General features: G+C 41.1%; 1 protein-coding gene across 1 annotated transcript in view; it reads right to left on the bottom strand.

Annotated features, from left to right (window-relative positions):
• Positions 1-4,037, bottom strand: part of PRSS58 (serine protease 58) — a 6,307-nt gene extending 2,270 nt beyond the window's left edge. Inside the window, exons 1-3 of the mRNA XM_006094731.1 lie at positions 3,998-4,037; positions 1,744-1,882; positions 1,271-1,527 (exon numbers count right to left, since the gene is read on the bottom strand). Coding sequence (XP_006094793.1) covers positions 1,271-1,527; positions 1,744-1,882; positions 3,998-4,037 — 436 coding nt within the window. The remainder of the gene's footprint in view (positions 1-1,270; positions 1,528-1,743; positions 1,883-3,997) is intronic.
• Between the last annotated feature and the right edge of the window lie 14,684 nt (positions 4,038-18,721).

The following is an 18,721-nucleotide window of genomic DNA, read 5'->3' on the forward strand; positions in this document are numbered from 1 at the left end:
TATATATATTGATATATATATATATATATATTGATATATATATATATCAAAACATGGTATTATATACCTTCAATATATGAGGTGTTTATCTGTTAATTATACCTCAATAAAGCCGGGGAAATAAGAATTTCTACTTTTTAATATATTCAAGAAAATGTAGCCCAAAGTGTGAAGGTCTTGACTGAAGGGCAGTTAAAAAGGCTGCAGTGATGGCAGGATTACTAGGATAAGTGTATAGTCACCTCTTGCTTCTAGAAAAAAACTAGCAGTGGGCAGATGAAAGTAATCTGACAGGCTTGTTGAAAATGACTCTCCTTCCATACTATGGTGTCTAGTGTCTGATGTATATTAAATATACTCAAATAAGTTACTCATGAATAAAATTCAATCAATAGTTTTTCCTAAGGGACAACATCATAGTTCTGTTTTCCTTATACTTAATCAGTTTCCCCCCTTCCCCAGTATTCACTACCTTGGTTCATAGCTACGAACAGTTGATAGAATTTGCATGAAAATTTTGGAATGGGATAGGCAGTAGACAGGCACAAAACTTAGACAAGAGAAAGCTGTATTAACGTACTCAAAGTTGTGTGTGTTTTCTTTTAATGGAATCTGAAAAATGTGACATAGAAGAAAGCTGAGTTAGAACATGTAGTTCAGTGGTTTCAAATTACATATAGAGACTTTTACTTATAAAATCATGAGAGTCACTTTTTGATTTGCTGAATACATGAGAGAATGTTCAGAATATCACCAGTTCAAAATGTTTCAGAAATATTTTTCTTAAACTTTTCATTATTTATGTCTATCACAATCTTGCATAAAGAAGGTCTGCCTGATTAAGCAAAATATCATGTATGCACTTTATGTTTAATACGTAAGTATTATTTCATGATATTTAAAGATAATTTTCTTGATTGCCTGGAATAGTTGAAAACATCTAATACAGGTTGTGCCACATTTTAGAGTTTAGAAAATTGAGGGTCCATGGTAAAGTGGCCCATTATCACATAGCAAAATAGCACCAGAATACAACTGTCTTCTTTCCACCAACACCACTTCTATTTTATGTGAAAGCAAAGATGATAGAAAGATACAGTGGAGGAAAAGGCTTGAAGAACTCCTTAAGTGAGGCATAGGGAGAGGGTAAAGGAGATAAAACAGAGGCATAAAGAGTTTGAAAGAAAGAACTGGGAAAATCATAGAAGCCAAGAGTAGAGAAGAGATAGAAGCATGTCTGATCCTGAGAGATGATCTTAGGGTCACTCACAGATGTCACATGTGTTGTAAGCCCAGGTGGAGACCATGCACATGGTGTTTTCGCTGGGAGGTTCTTTGGGCAGGCTGACCAGTTTCACGTAGTCATTGACTTCAATGTATCTTTCCAACTTGATCAACATTAGGTTATTCTCAATAGAAGCGATTGAGAAGTACGGATGATTAATCATCTTCGAATAGCCAACCACTTGTACATCTTGTTCAGTGAGGCTTGATGGGTTTGTAACCCCCAATACCACCTTAAGATTCCTGGAACAATATGGGTGTTCTTGAGAGGACTTAACAGAGATGGCTTATCCATCCTTCTGGCCCTTTATTAGCTCCTCCCCACAGACTTATTTCTCTATTACTGAACATCCGCAGAAGGCCTCCCTAAATCCCATTTAATTAATCAGACCCAGGCAGGGTCCTGTTCCCAACCTGAGCACCCCAAGAATAGAGGGTCATTGGGGGCTTATTACTCACAGTAAGTTGCAGCTTGAAGCTGTAATCACCCACAGGGGGTGGATCAGAACTCCAGTGCAGGGCAAGTAATCAGATTTCAAATAGACCAAATAGGGGGGAGTGATGTCATGTATGTAATCTGGGTCATAGGCCAAAGCACCTGGAAAGAGAAGCATAGACAGGAAATTCTAAGACTGTTTTTCAGAGATCACTTGAAAAAACAAAGGAAAATTCCTTAATAGACCCAAATTTCCCTATCCTTCTCTCCAGTATCTTCAACTGTAAGCTTAATTTGTAATCTGGCTTACTTTGTTGTAGAATATTAAGAAAACTAGAGGCCTGGTGCACGAAATTTGTGCAGGGGGGAGAGGGATGTCCCTCAGCTCGGCCTGCACCCTCTTGCAATCTGGGACCCCTTGGGTAGGGTCCCTAGGCCTGGCTGGTGATCAGGGCCTATCAGGGCTTTCTTTCCCCCCAGCTGCCGGCTGCCAGCAGCTGGCCCCACCACTGCCACTGTTTGCCATTTGTGTGGTGCTGTCCCCTCCCCATCCCCTGCTACCAGTTGCCTCCCACTGCGGGCAACACGCATGGGGTGCAATTGCTTGGTTGGCTTTGGCCTCCCTCTGTGGGACGATCGCTGGCTGGCCCCACACACCTGCTACAATGTCGTTGGCCAGTGGCCTGGGCCTCCCTCTGTGGGGCAATCATGGGGTGATGGCAGGCCCCCCCAACCAATCACATAGCACCCGCCTTGGCTGGCCTGGCACCAGTGTGTGTCATAGCGTGATCTTCTAGAAGGTCATCTGGACAGTCGTTCTGATGTTCGGTCATTCAGTCGATTTGCATATTATGCTTTTATTATTATAGATGATAGAAACATATTTGTTTCAAAAGATAAAAGGTGTTTTCCCTTTCAGTCATCAGTACGTATTGTTCCAATGAAAACACAGGCTTTCTCAAATACCTTCCACAATTTAGTGGACATATGTTAAATTAACGCTTAAAGAACTTCACTATTTTTATCAGTTTTAGAATGCTTTGACCAATCTCATCCCGTCCTCCCAACAGCAATGTAAGGAAAAACGATATGAGCCATTTAAAGAACAGACCAAATACTAACAGAGTCTAAGGAGGGGAAATCACCCATTCATTCAAAAAGAAAACCAGGCTGTTTGAGGTGCTTGGGCTATATAGTGAAAAATACAGAGAAATATTTCTGCTCTTATACATTCTAATGAGTGGAGACATTCAGTAATAACAAACATAATACACAATAAATGAGACAGTGTGTTAGATGGTGATTAGTGCTTTGGAACAAAAGTAGAACAAGGAAAGAGGGGAAGGAAGTAGCAGGTTGTGTGTGTGTGTGTGTGTGTGTGTGTGTGTGTGTGTGTGTTGGAGGCACTGTGCAGTATTACATCAGTAGTCAGGGTAAATCTTATGGACATGAGGGATGAACAGTAAAATGAAGCTGGGGGAGGGAGATAATCAGATATCTGGGAACAGGATTCAGGCAGAGGAAACAGCTGGAGAAGCGTCCTAATGCCTGTTTAAGGAGCAACAACAGAGGCCAATGTGGCTGGCATGGTGAGTGAGGGGGACAAGAGCAGGAAACAAGAGAGGCCAAAGAAGTGATGCAGAGCTTTATAGGATGTGGACTTGTCTCTGAGTGAAATGGGATGTGTGATGTGTGAAGAATGAGTGGTGATAGTTTCCTTATGGAGAAGTGTTGACTGTAGGAGTATAAAGCAGAGAGGCCTATTAGGAGAATCATTTGATAATCCAAGCAAGAGATGGTGACTTGGCCCATGGTGAGCAGTGGAGGTGATAAGATATCATTGGATTCAGATTTGTTTAGAAGATGTAGTCAGCACAATTTTCCAAACAGATTGAATGTGGCATGTGAGAGAAAGAGGATTTATGATTACCTCCAGGGTTTTTGCCTGAATATTGGAACCATGCCCCGACAAGACCTCATACCAAAATCAATCCTGTTCTAGACAGGTTCAGGGTCAGCTCTCACTGTTCCTTAGGAGCAGTTCTGGTATTGGGGTTCCAATGTCCATACCTCCCCCAAAAGCATATAACAGTCAACCTGAGGTGAGGCAGACAGGCACTGTCACAGGAGGAAACCTGGTGGGGATGGTGGCAGCAGCGAGGGAGAGGGAATCAAGCCTACTCTTGTAATCTGAAATGTTGTTCCTATCTTTATCCACCTTTCATGCTCCCCCAGGACTTAATCTTTGGCAAGTAAAAAAAAGGTGCCAACACTCACAAGGCAGATTCAAGATCACCCAGAAGAGGATAAACTTCATAATGATGTCAAAAATCTTTTCAGAGGATGAAGTTCAACTCAGAGTCTCTGGAAAAGATGAAGAGAAGAGAGAGAGAGAGAGAGAGAATAAAGGACTAAATAAGATAAGACAAGAGAGGGTTGGGAAAAATTATCATCTTAATTCTTTCAATGGCAGGATTCAGTTCCAGAAGAAGTGCTTATCAGTCAGAGTAGGTGGTGGTATCAAGTGTTAGAGGAGAAGAACAGAGAACAGGTGTAGAGAATAGATCAGCGTTTTGTTCTCCATCATATTAAAAAGTACCTAATCTGAGAGATGTTGAAGCTTACAGTGTATCCATAGCATCCTCCTCTCTGGTCCCTCCTTTGTCAAACTCTGAAATCATATCCCTCTCTGAACTACATGCAGGATACTGGCCCCACCCATCTATGTGATGCTAGCCCCTGTTTGTGTGCCGTTGACATTCATCTCCAGTGGCTATAACCCAGCACTTTGTGCTGACATCAACCCCTCTGCCTGACATTAAATACCTCCTCAGGTATATCAGCCCTTTCCTTCATGTCACTTCTCACCCATTTATTTATTCAACCAGCCAGCCCATAATTTATATTATGCATCTGACTCGTGCTAGGCTCTGTGCTTACTGTTGAATTTGCCTAAATGTGAAGACACTTTCTGCCTTCGAAGAGCTTTTAGGCTAGTGGAATGATAGGGACATTAAAAGGCAATTACAGCTGAAGCCGGTTTGGCTCAGTGGATAGAGTGTCAGCCTGCGGACTGAAGGGTCCCAGGTTCGATTCCGGTCAAGGGCATGTACCTGGGTTGTGGGCGCATCCCCAGTGGGGGATGTGCAGGAGGCAGCTGATGGATGTTTCTCTCTCATCGATGTTTCTCTCTGTCTCTCTCCCTTCCTCTCTGTAAAAAATCAATAAAATATATTTAAAAAATAAAATAAAAGGCAATTACAAAACAATGTATTCAGAGCTAAAAATCTATACCACTGTCTAGGTGGGAAAATTTTCAAAACACCTATCTGTTAAATCATTCATGTCAAATGTATAAGGAAATCTTAAAACTCAACAATAAGGAAACAAACAGCCCGATTAAAAAGGGGGGTCAAATATTTGAACAAACACCTTACCAAATGTCTGCTCAGGCTGCCATAACAAAATACCACAGGCTGTGTGACTTAAGCAACAGACCTTTATTTTCTCACAGCTCTGGAGACTAGAAGTTCGTGATTAAGTTGCGCAAGTTCAATGTCTGATGAGAGCTCACTTTTTGGCTTGTGTACAGGAGTCTTTTCACCGTGGCCTTTCCTCTGCATGAATGCACAGAGGGAGAAATTCTGAGCCATGTCTCTGGTTGTTTAGTTTTATAAGGACACTGATCCTATCAGATTAGTGCCTGATCCCTTATGACCTCATTTCACTTTAATTAGTTCCTGTAGCCCCTATCTCCTAATACAGTCATACTGGGGTTTTGGGACTTCAACAGTACATTTTGGGATGACACAATTCAGTCCATAACAACAAAGAAGATACACAGATAGCACATAGCATATGAAAATATTCTCAACATGTCATTAGGGAATTACAAATTAAAACAATAATGAGATACTACTACATACCTCACAGAATGGCAAAATACTAAAAACACCAAATGTTGGTGAGAATGTAGAGCAAAAGGAACTTTCATTCATTGCTGGGGGAATGCAAATGGTACAGCCACTTTAGGAGTTAGTTTGGCAGTTTCAAACCTTGGAAGCCACCAAGAATTCCTTAAATATGTGAATGAACAAAGTGTGGTACATTCATACAGTTCATACAATAGGATATTTATTTGGTGATTCTTAAAAAATGAGCTGTCAAGTGATGAAAGACATAAATGCATACTACTAAGTGATAGAATCCAGCCTAAAAATTTAGCTTGTGTGATTCCAATTTATGACATTTTGGAAAAGGCAAACTATAGAGACAGTAAAAATATCAGTGGTTGACTGAGTTTGAGGAGAAAGGGAGAGGGATGAACAGGTGGAGCACAGGGCATTTTTAGGGCAGTAAAATTATTCTGTATGGTGCTCTAATTGTGGCTACATGACACTGTGCTTTTGTCAAAACCCATAGCAATCTATAATAATAAAAGTGTAATATGCTAAATTGACCGGACATCCTTCTGGACAAAGCTGGGGCTGCATGGGAAGCCCGGGTCCCAGGTGCCTGCTGGCAGTGGAGGGAAGGAAGGTCTACTCTTGCATGGATTTCATACATTGGGCCTCTAGTGTATAAAATAAAGCACAAGCCATAATGTATAAACTGTGGACTTTAGTTAATAATAATAAATCAATATTGGTTCATCAGTTGTTTTGAATCAAAGCAAGATGTTAATAACAATAGGGTTTCTCAATGGTGGAATTCAGGTGGTGGGTATATAGGTAAAAACTGTAAAATTCTTTCAGCTTTGCTGTATATTTAAATTTTTCATAGTAAAATTTGGGAGAAATGTTTTTAAGTGGAAGTAAATGCCTTGGAGCACAGTGCTAAGGGCACCTCTTTAACCTACAATGTGTGTAAGAAAGCAATACCGAGAGTTACACTTGGGGCTTAGAGACAAAGAAGGAACTTGTCTGGCATAAAAAGAAGAGAAAAATAATTCAAAAAGAAAGGCTTCTGTAAAAGCATGAACATGTGAAATAACATGGAGTGTTTGTGGAACTATGAGTGTTATAGGGGGAGTATGAAGAGCTGGATGAAGAGACCAGCAGGGATTCAGTCCTGAAAAGCCTTATTAAATAAGCCTTGCATATTTAAGATGTCAGAAGTCTTTACTATGTAGAAGATAAGGAGCCAATACATTCATTATTTAACAAAATTCTATTGAATATTGTGGAAGACAGACCCAAAGGCCCATGTTTATGCCCTGCATAATCCTCAATTGCCTCCCCTTGAGTGTGGGGGGTACCTGTTACTTGCTTCTAACAAATAGAATATGACAAAAATTAGGTGATGTCATCCTCATGATTATGCTTATATATATGCTTCCACCTTGCTAGTATGCATAAGAGAGATTCTTCCCACTGGCTTGAAACAAGCAGCCATGCTGAGAAAGCCCACTTGGCAAAGAACTGTGGGTGGGTGGCCTCTTTGTACTAAGGACAATCTTAAGGACTTGAGGGCAGCATTCAGTTGATAGTCAGAAAAAAGCGAAGGTTCTGTGTCAGAGGACCATAATGAATGGATTTTGCCAACCACCTGAATAAGCTTAGAAACAAATTCTTCCCTGGAAACTTCCTAGACCTAAAGAAAAGACCCACATAAGGTTTACCTGGACTTCTGACTTACAGAAACTGTGAGATAATGTTTTGAGCTGTTCAATTTGTTGTAAGGCTTTTATGCAGCAATAGAAAACTCATACATATGGATATTGTGTGCTGTTATTAGATATTGATGATTTAATGTTGAGAGAGATGAGCATTGTATTCTCATAGATCATGAAGACTAATAGGGAAAACAGGTGTAATAAGACTTGCCACTGTGATTGTCACAATGAGGAAAGTAAAGAAAGAGAGAGAAACACATAGAAGTTTTCCCATGTAAGGTTAAGAAGACCTCCTTGAGGAAGTGATGCTTGAGGCTTGAAGGATGAGTAGAATTTAACCAAAGGAAGACATAGTGGAAGAAATCTCTGGGAAGATGAACCAGGGCTCACAAGAGAGCAAATCACATAGAAGAGTATGAATAGAGATAGGGAAGAATTTTACAAAACATAACTTTCAGTAATTGTCAAGAACTTCCCATGAAGAAGACAGAGGAGGCAATGAGGGAGTAGATCAAGGGAGAATGTCCTTGGGCTCTGTAATTTAGATGGGTGAGGCTTTATCTTGCTTAAATGGCAACCGAAGAAGTCAATAGATTGAGGGAGTTGAAAAATGAGGTAAAGGAGAGATAATCAATAAAGCAAGTCCATGAGGAAGTCAGATATCAAAGGTGGAGAAGGAAGCTAAAAATAGTGGGCCTCACTTCCAGGAAGGATGGGGGGGGGGGTGGGGAAATGAATAAGAAAAAAACAACTGTTTGCAGGTTGGATGGTGGGAAGTGGCATGAGGTATCTTTTGATGGTTTTTCCAGCCCTCTACTCCCAGAGGTCATCTGCTGAAGGTGACAATTGAGGCTAGAGGAGAGAGGAGGATGACCATTATGGAGAATTACACAGACAGTGGACTGGGAAAATACAGGATTGCCAATAAGCATTGAAGACATAATTTCAGAGTTATAAAAAGTGATCAGAGCAGGAAGTGTTGGGCAGTGAATCAGAAGCAGGAAGCATGGAGCAACTAGAAATGAGGCTGCTAGAGGAGGATTATAAGATAAAGAAACAAAGTTAAATGAAATTGACTAGTGTCCAAATTTGAGATAATTTTTGTGTATGTGAGAGGATAAAGCTGTGGGTCTTAGTCAGAACGCAGATTTATTTGGGGGAGCACTTTGGTAGGGGATAAAAATTATCAAGGCTCAGAGTATATCAATGTCCAAGAACTAACCTACCACTGCAATCCTTACTGTCATACAGATTCACTGTCTCCCTCATAAGATGGCTCTCTAAACCTCTTCATTCTTTATAGAGTATCTTTCTCCAATGGCATGATTCTCTCTACCCCCATCTCACTGACCCTCTCTGTTTCTCTTTGCTCATGTCACATTGCCCCCCTCCCTACATGTAACTCCATGGCCTCTCAAAAAGAACTCTGAATCCCAACTTGCATGTTACTTGGAATCCTCTCAATTCTGTATTTTTAGGTATCTTGGTCAATGGGTCTTGGATGCTGTACATCTCCCCACTATATGCCACTACGAGAGGACTAAGCACCAATCATAACTCTTCATAATAGCACAAAACTCTACCAAAGTATGCAGCTGTTACCCATAAATATAGGTCTCCCTAGCTTTCAATACCAAGATGTCATTTGAGATCCAGAGCTTTGTCTCCAGCTGTCTGTTAGAAATGATGGTCTACATGTCCTACAAAGGATGCCAAAATAACATGCCTCATTTCTCCTAATTCATGTCCATGCTCCTGATCCTTTATACATGAAAGCATTGGTTCTGTTTATATTATCTTTGAGAAGCACCACCTACCCAGTTGCCCAAGTCAGAAATTTGGGTGTTATCCCATACACTTCCTTCTTTTTTCTACTCACAGTCAATACATCCACAGATGTATTGTATAGAGGTCAGGAATCACAGCATGAGTTCTTAATGTCATTTTTTAATTGGATGCTTTTTATTTGGATTTTGTTCCAGAATAAGAAAGCTCAAAGGAGTTGGGGATCCAGTGTAGGTGTCATGAAGATGTTGCACTGAGGGGATGGAGGAACAGAGGAGCCTCAGTAGCTGTTTATGATTTTTAGGATCCATCTTGCATAGGGATGAATTTCAGTGAAAAATCCTTCACTTCCCATAGTGACACTTCCTTTTGCCCAGGACAAGATTCCATGCAATTTCCCATTGCAGATGGCTGGAGCAGCTGAAACTTCCTGCCAGCGAAAGGGAATAGGAGGTCAATGTTGCTTAGTCCTCATGGAACAAGAATAAATCCCCAAAAGTTGCACATTATAGTAGCAGGGACATTTAAGGGAATGGACTCATTTTTCTTGAGAAGTAACAACCCTCTCTTAATATCCACATAGGTCTCACCTCTCTTGGGTCAAGTTTGGCCCAACCTGAGAGCAAGCAGGTGAAGAAAGGACAAATGGTTCTTCCCAGAATCTCTTCTACTCTAAAAGATGGGAAGGGGGACTCATGACAAACCCAGAAACTGTGTGTGTGTGAGGAGGAGACTTCAGGCCTTTTGTATGAGTACCATTTACTTTCCCACAATCACCTGTCCTCATCACAGACCCCTTGCTATCTTCCTGCCTGGATAAAGGAAAGATACCTTAATTTCAGATATGGTTTCCAGAGGTTGTCCCACACACATGATGTTGACTGTCATTCTGTCACCTAGCATAAAGTTACACTTATGGAAGGGAAGAGAATGTTGATTTGTCCAAATTAGGATGTCAGGGTCACTCACTGAGGGAAAGAGAAGAGAAATCAAGTCCAGTGTTACTGTCCTTATCACATATACTCTTGTGATCATCACCAATTTTGTAAATGCATTGATCCCTGAGAATATTCATTGCCAGTAGTGAACATTCCATCCTTCTCAGCATTCCTTATTCAGTGTCTCTGTGTTAGAGCAGTGGATTCAGAGCATTAAATCCTCCTTACATCAGACATCAGGTCTGTGGTTCTCTCTCCACTATGCATACATTAGAAACCTTTGAAAACTCATGAGAAAATTATGTGATCATGAGAAGAGATGGACACAAAAACTGTCTCCAAGAAAACTTGCTTTTTGGCACCTACTTCATCTTCTTTAAACTTATTCATAAAGGGAGAAAACTATTTTTAATATGTTTAAAACCATTTTTAAATGTTTATTTATAAATGGATTATTTATGTGTATGTGTGTATATGTGTAAAATATACACACATATTTCCCCTAAGTAGTTATATTATTCTCCTACTATATCTCTACTACAGCCAAACTGTTACTATCCTGCCAAACTCAGGATGCAAGGACTCTAACCAAGATATTATATAATTTTAATCTTTGGTAATAAATAGCAAGAAAACAAAAATTGACTAAACATTGTTTAAGCTAAGCCTAGTGTTATTTATAGAGCAGGATTTTTCTCATGGAGTGTATCCAATCTAATGTCCTAAAGTATTAGACCAGAAAGTGTTGGGTCAGAAGAGAGAGAAGTTACGTTCAGTTTTAAATTTTAATGGGAATTGAATTGCAATACGTAGAACAAACGAAATGAAAGTAATCTTGTTACATGAAACAGTGAATAGCTATTGGGAGCCTTGCACCAGAGAGCTTATAGAATTAGTTTCTCATCGTGTTCCTGACCTGCAGAGCCTATGAGATAAAAACTTCATATAGTTTTATTTTGTTTTCAAATGGTATGTAATAAATTGCTTTTGTAAAATGTGATGTAATTACTTTGGATAAGACTTATAAAGTCAAAGATAAAAATCATAAATGTTTATTTGTTCAGAAAATGTACTTACTTAGATTCCCAGGAATGTTGCTTCTAAATTGAAAATGAAGATGTCAAATATCATGAATATAAAAGTTCCTACTTTTATTTGTTTTTACAAAACAGAATGATTTTTAAAGTTCTCACTTTTTGTTTTTACAGAACAGATGGATTGTTCTGTAGCCACCAGTGGGGTTTAAACCTGATTAATATCCATGACAATTTGCCTCAGTGGACACAGTTTTGGCAAGCTAATCAATCAGTGTCACTTTTAAAGGCAGCCAATTAGAGCCGCCTCCAAAAGACATGCCTCAGAGTGCCAACCAATCAACAACCTCACTCAAGTAACCATGCTGCTACAGATGATGTCAACTCTCTTAAGCCTCTGAAAGTCTTCCAATCCCTGTCCAGAAAGCTTCCAACAACCACCCCACCAAAAGCCCAGTACTCTGATCTGCTCAGCAAGACTGTGCCTGCTCAGCATTGCTCTTCCTAACTATAATAAGCCATAAATTTAGCTTTATCATTTCATTTTAGATATTGAATATTGATTCCATTATCCCTTGACAATACTTAAAGAGAACAGAATGGTTATTAGCAGCCATATGAAGTAAAAACCACCAAGGACCAACAAATGTATAAGAAAGCAACTTTCTTCATAAAATGCCCTTGATAAGATGTGATCCTGCAGAGCTCAGAAGGGAGAGGGATGTGTGCCTGCAACATGGGTTGTGGCAATTTTTCCAATGCGTGCCAGGCCAGAGACACACTCAGAGACACCCAGAGCATGTCATAATAATGAACTCCTATGCACCCTCCTAGTCTCCACCCCTACGTGGGAACTATTAGATGGAGCAGTAGGTCTAAGAGTAGTACTCTCTTCATTGAAACAGCTCCGGTGACAGAAGAGAGGGTTCTCTCAACCACTACTTACCCCTTCAGGTCCACTTGAGTGAATCACCATCAAGATAGGTTGTTTGTCCATGGTTGGGTGTGGGAAGCAGCCTCGGTTGCCTTCCTATAGCACACGTTTTGTTATGGTTTTCCCACTGCTGTCTCATTAATTGCTTGCTGGACTTTCAGTAGCTGTCCATGAGACAGCAAGCCACCCTCCTACAACGTGCCTTGATATTGTCTTTAGAGTAATATAATATATTAACCCACCTTTGTTTAAATTCAGTTCCTGGGATCTTGGTTCTACAGATGGAGTAATAACTGCCTGCTTCATTTGTTGATGTCTTATGCCCTTTATCAGTCTCTTTGATTTTTATCTTTTGGCCTCTAATCTTGGTATTATTAGATCCCGAAAGCAATCTCTCTAAGATCAAGACCATTAATTACCTCATAGGCCCTGTTTCCTTTAAGTATATCCCTCTATGTTTTCCCCAGCTCAAAGAACACAGTCGAACACTTACAGTTTTTATAGTCATTCCAACTCCAGGTTGGGATAAAGCAGGAATCATTAGTTGATAAAGATTCCAAAGCTATGGCTATGGTTCCCACATAGGTGTTGAGCACAGCAGCCTTGGACAGTTTTATCATCATCAGGTCATTTTCCAAAGTTTGTGCATTGAATTCGGGGTAGGGCATGGTCAATGTGTTATTCCGTATCTGCTCTTTCTTATGTTTGACGCTGGGTTGATGAACTCCCAATCGAATTTTAACTCTTTGGAAAAAAGAGGGCAGAGAGGTGGAAAAGAACAGGGTCACAGAATGTCAGAACTGCAAGAAATGTCAGAGGTGACTTTCTACAATCATCTTAATTTTACCTCTTAGACCTGAGAACTGAAGTGACCTGCCTTAGTCTGTAAAATAGTGATAACAATAGTCTACAGGATTGTCGTTTTAGAGTCAATGTATATAATAAATGCTTGGTATCTGGCATGGTATCTGCCTCCTAGATCATGCCTGTACAATCTAGTTGTTGTGAGGATGATGATGATGATTTGAATCATTTGAATGATCAGGTAACAGAGTTGGCACCACAGTCCATCTGTCTCAAGCAACTCTTGAGCAAGCATATTATATCGTTTGTTTCTAGATATTCTTAGGCTCTTCCCAAGCTCCTTTCACAGATATTATATTTACCATGTGCCACCTACATTGATCATAGAGTCACAAGACTCTTAGGACTCGCATTTATCATTTTCCATTATACTCCCTGGACTAATTCAAACCCACTCTCTTGCAATGCCAGAAATCCAGTCATGCACCAGATATAAGCCATTCCCTGCTAAGGACACTTCATGCATTAGATGTGGCTGAGAAAAAAATATCAGCATTTCCAACTCCAGTACCTAAAGGAGATGAACTGTCTTTATTTCCTTTGTATTTCTTATAAAGTTCAGATCAAGGGTTCAATCTGTTTTCTAGTGGATTGTCTTAAATAACCAGGTCGCTGAGAATTCTGAGTTTGAAATGACCCTTGTGTACCCATGAAACTCTGAATAGGTCCCAAGCACACAACACATTCTGACCCAATTACAACAGAGACTCTGAGAATTATAAGGAATAGCATTATATTGTGCAGTGCACTCTTGCCCTTCTCCTGTATCACATGGCCTGCCAAACACTTTACCCTCATTTTTTTTGAACATCCCCTATCCTCATTACACTCAGCTAACAACTGGTCTCTTAAATACCTTTACTACATCAGACACTCTACTCCCCAGCCTTTATTTACTTGGCTGCCTCCTCTTCATCCCTGTGGGTTTCATCTCTTCAAAGATGCCTCACATGACCACCTAACTAAAGCATTCTTGCTTATTACAGCTTGCCACTCTTTTTATGTTTTCTTTTTGGCCATTTATTTATTTTGGCTTACTTCCTCTATCAGAATGTAAGATCTATGAGGGAAAATTTATTGCCATCTAATTCCCTTCCAGTTTTCTCAGTGCATTAAGCAGTCCCAGGCAAATGGTAAATGTTAAATAAATACATTGAATGAAAGCATATTATTTGTTCTCCATGGGAAAGAGTCTTTTGACACCTTCCTATCGACCTCCTCTTAAACTGATAAATGTGTATGATTTTCCCCATGGAAAGAAGATCTTTCCTCTTCCTGGGTTCCTCTAAATTCCCCAAGATATCATTAAAACTGGCTGGAATGCCTCATCAGACCTACTTTTGTTTAAATATATCCCTCCTGGTTTCCAAGAGCAAAAGGATACTTACGGTAAGGGGCAGTGAGCAGCGGTCAGGACCCACTCCGGGTGAATGAGAGACCCCACACAGGGCTCTGGACTGGACTTCAGATAGACCATGTAGGGAATAGTAAAATCTTCTGATAAGTTTGACTTTTCAGTTTCAGAATATTTGGCCAGAATAATTCCTAAATAATTGATGGAGAAAGAGAGACAAAGAGGTTGAGAAGTGAGGATTGGCTAGGGCAGTGGTTGGCAAACTGCGGCTCGCGAGCCACATGTGGCTCTTTGGCCCCTTGAGAGTGGCTCTTCTACAAAATACCATGTGCGGGCACACACATACAGTGCGATTGAAACTTCGTGGCCCATGTGCAGAAGTCGATATTTTGTGGAAGAGCCACACTCAAGGGGCCAAAGAGCCGCATGTGGCTCGCGAGCTGTAGTTTATCGACCACTGGGCTAGGGTAATGTTTCCCAGCCTAAGATTTTTCAAAGATAAAATCAAGGTTTTCAAATTATATTAAATATATATATCTTAAATTAGGGAGAATCAACCATGTCACTCAAGTTATGTTTATTAAAGAAACTGACACATGTCTTTGCCAGGCATAGAAGTAAAAAATGAAATATTCCCTGACTTTGCAGCTGAAAGGAATGGAAAAGCTTGGGGTAGGGCCATGAGGCTTCCAGAGCCTCTGACCAGTCCACCTTCCTTTCCTGTGCTCACTCTTCTCAAGTCCATCTGCCCACATAAAGGGAAGACATGCTTTTCCTGTGGTTGTCCAGGAAACGTGGCAATCTAGGAAATCACACACTCAAGACTAGAGCACTTATTAGTGACATGTCCTAACATGCTTCCAGGCCTCAGAGGGCTTGGGGAGAGCATTGATGGGATGAGCTGTGCATGAGAGTTGGTTCCTTTTGTTTCGTCAACAGTTCATTGAAAGAAATGCCCTCAGCTTCCTATCTCTTCAGTGTGGTTAGCTACTTCCCTTTCTGACACTTCCCTACACCACCCCATCTCCCTCAAGGTTGCAACAAGGGTCCAGACTCTTACCAGCTACACTCAGGAGAATGAAGATGAGACAGCACTTCATGGTGGGCCACGATCTCACCAGGAGCAGACAAGTTGGGTCAAATTGGAAATGATCCCAACCTTCAGTCTAAGTGTCCCTGTCAAGAACAACTGGGGGAGGGATGGACATTAATTTGGGGTTGGAGGGAGAAGCAAGGATCTTAGAGTAGTCTTCAAACTAGTCTTTATCAAAACTGAGAACTGTCTCTGCTGAGGGTGACAGAGAGGAAGGAGCAGACCCAGTCAAGACCCTGGTGCCTCTTCTCTGACCCTAAAAATCTCAGGAGTCTTGAGGTGTCTACTGACATTTCCCCACCCCTCTCTATGACATAGCCCTTCTCTGTTGGCCCCTCCTCTCTTTGTGACCTCCAACCTCTCTTCCTGCCCTCACTTGTCACCTCCTCTTTTCGAGAGTCCCTCACAGAGCCATTCTCATAGACTCATCAAACACTGGGGTAGGAAACATGTTTAAGAAATCATCCCCCCTCCCTCATTTTAGAGATGAGGGAGCTGGGTCTTCATGGAAGTTAGTGGCAAAGCCAGGACTTGGAACTGAGTCGACAGATTTCCTCTGACAGATTGAACTTTATCTGAGCCCTGTGCTCCCAAAATACAGCAGTGGGTAACAATAACCCTGGGAATCTTGTATTTTGGGAAATGCTACCCTTCCCCATGTGAGTTAGAAGAGACTTCCTCGTGGCACCCATAAGACTTTGGATGACTCCCTGGTTACCTGTGACAAGGTCAAGCACAGACCTTTCCCCTTTTGCCTGAACTAGACACTGACCCTCCAACTCTCCATTCTGAGCTTAAAAAGTGTTTTCCTTATGAAATTATCTAAACTGAAACAGCTGACCGAGAAGTCCCCCAACAGCAAAACAGCCTCACTGTAAATCTCCCCACCTTAACTTGTCTATCCCTCCTGATAAAAATGTAAGACAAAACAATCCTGCTGAGACACTGACTTTTAAGTCTGGGATGTCTTCTTATTGCAATAGTGTGAATAAAATCAATCTCCTTACCTGTTCAGGTGTTTTTGACACTACTCTTTCCAACGCACCACATTCATTTTTGTAAGTTAGCCTTATATAAAAACTTTCCAACTGCCCCCAGAAATATGTAATAAATAGTGGGTTCTATTGTCTATAGTTTTATTTACTTATAGTGTTCTTCTTTGGCCTTGCTATCAGTTTTTAAACATAATCCTATATAATAAAAGGCTAATATGCAAATTGTCCCATCGACTGGGAGTTCGACCGGGAGTTAGACCAGGGGTGAGGGCTGGCTGGCCAACTGCCTATGGCCCCTCCCCTTGGCTGGCCTGGCCCGATTGGCCCTGATTGGTTGGGCTGGCTGGACCTGACCCATGCACGAATTTGTGCACCAGGCCGCTAGTAAGAGATATAAAGTGACAAGATGTGCTGAAAAGGAACTTTGAGATAGCATGAAGAAAAAATGATTTGTTTGTCTTTTCATATTTTCTTTTTCATCTGATCTTTCATCTCTTATATATCTCACTTATTTTGTCAGGTTTCTGAATCTTCCCTCTACCTGAGGTGGTTAGGTGAGTAGGTGAATATCGATGGTGGTGATGAGGTGGGGTAGAAAAACCTTTCAGAGGGAACAGGGAAATCTTTCAACTTATTTGTTCCTGGAGAGAAGCCTGATATGCTTAGTTAAGTAGATCTAAGGTACATATTTAATAAAGAAAAGTCATATATGAAATGAATTTAGGTTATATGCAAACATAAAAGCAACTAAATGAGAACTAAAGAAATAAGACAGGACACATTAATTGTGCCCAACTAGTTAAGAGCCTTGAATGCTAAGCTCAGGAATTTGGACTTTTATCCTCCTGACATCAATAGGTGATATTAAAGGCTCCAGACTGCTCTCTGCAAGTATACCATCCCGAGTTACAAAGGGATAGAAAATTCATAATTGGAGCATGTATCTTTCTATGCTCTTCTCCACCAAGTTACCTGTTATGGACTGAATGTTTGTGTCCCTCCCAAAATTCATATATTCAGGCCCTAACCCCAAAAGGGATGGTAGTAAGAGTTGGGTCCTGTGGGAGGTAAATAGGTTTAGATGAGGTCATGAGCGTGGAATCCCCATGATGGGATTAGTGTCCCTATAAGAAGAAGACATTACAATGAGCTCTCTCAGCCATGTGAGGATAAGTGAGATGGTAGTTGTCTATAAGGAAGTAGGGTCTTACCATTTCCTGCTGGCACTTGATCTTGGACTTCCCAGCCTCCAGAACTGTGAGAAATTGTTCAAGCCATGAAGTCTATAGATCTTTGGTTATAGCAGCCCAACCCAATTAAGACATATCTCTCCTTCAACTGTTCACTGGGACCACAAACATTTTCCTCTTTCAAACCTCTTTCATCTCCAATATTTCCATGCTCAGACCCACTTGTGTCTTTTTCCTTTAACCATATCGGATACGCACAGAAACCATGTGTTGGGAATTGTACTCCAGTCCATCCTCCAGATGATCATGGAAGAGCTGGGGGAGGGTGTTGAAGAGCTAACCCAGGGTGGCCATGCTGCCTTTCTAGACAGGGCTGAAGAGAACAAATAGCTCCTCTATTGCCAAGACTTTTATTACCTCAAAGTAATAGATCTATATTTTATAAATTTATCTGCACTTGCACTTTTTTTTTGCTTATGATTTAAAATAGTACATAATTTGGACTGGGGTCTTGGAGGGCCTGGTGGTGGGATAGGACCACAGATTATCTGCAGGCATAATGCCTACCATAGCAATAAAATTCCAGTTGGAAAGTAAGAAAGATATTGAACAACCGGCACATGGGTAGGTGAAACCTTGAATAATGCAGGACATCTGTGATTTTTAAAACTCCCTCCTTCTAGAGATTTTCATTTTTCTAGCCTCACAGTATTTCAGAGAGATTAGAGAGAAAAGAGAGAGCATAGTGTTAAGCAATAGTGGTTCTTTGGGAATAAGGACAGCCAGGGCATCTGTCAGCTTTCCTACGAGCTAGTTGAATAACTTTGGGAAGTTGATTTTAACTTTCTGCAAGTTAGTGTCACTACCTGTTTAAAAATGTGATGGTAACAGTTACCCCTATCCTTATCCATCTTTATATCCTCAACTAGAGGCCCGGTGCACAAAAATTTGTGCACTGGGAGGGGGGGTCACTCAGCCTGGCCTGTGCCCTCTTGCAGTCTGGGACCTCTCGGGGGATGACTACCTGCTGGCTTAGGCCTGCTCCCCGGGGGATTGGGCCTAAGATGGCAATCAGACATCCCTCTGGCAGCCCAGCAGCCCTCGGGGGATGTCCACTTGCCAGCAGGGAGCAGACCTAAGCTGCAGTCAGACATCCTTAGTGCTGCCGAGGAGGCAGGAGAGGCTCCCACCACCACCGCT

This window comes from Myotis lucifugus, unplaced genomic scaffold (assembly GCF_000147115.1).
Source record: "Myotis lucifugus unplaced genomic scaffold, Myoluc2.0 scaffold_141, whole genome shotgun sequence".
Taxonomy (NCBI): domain Eukaryota; kingdom Metazoa; phylum Chordata; class Mammalia; order Chiroptera; family Vespertilionidae; genus Myotis; species Myotis lucifugus.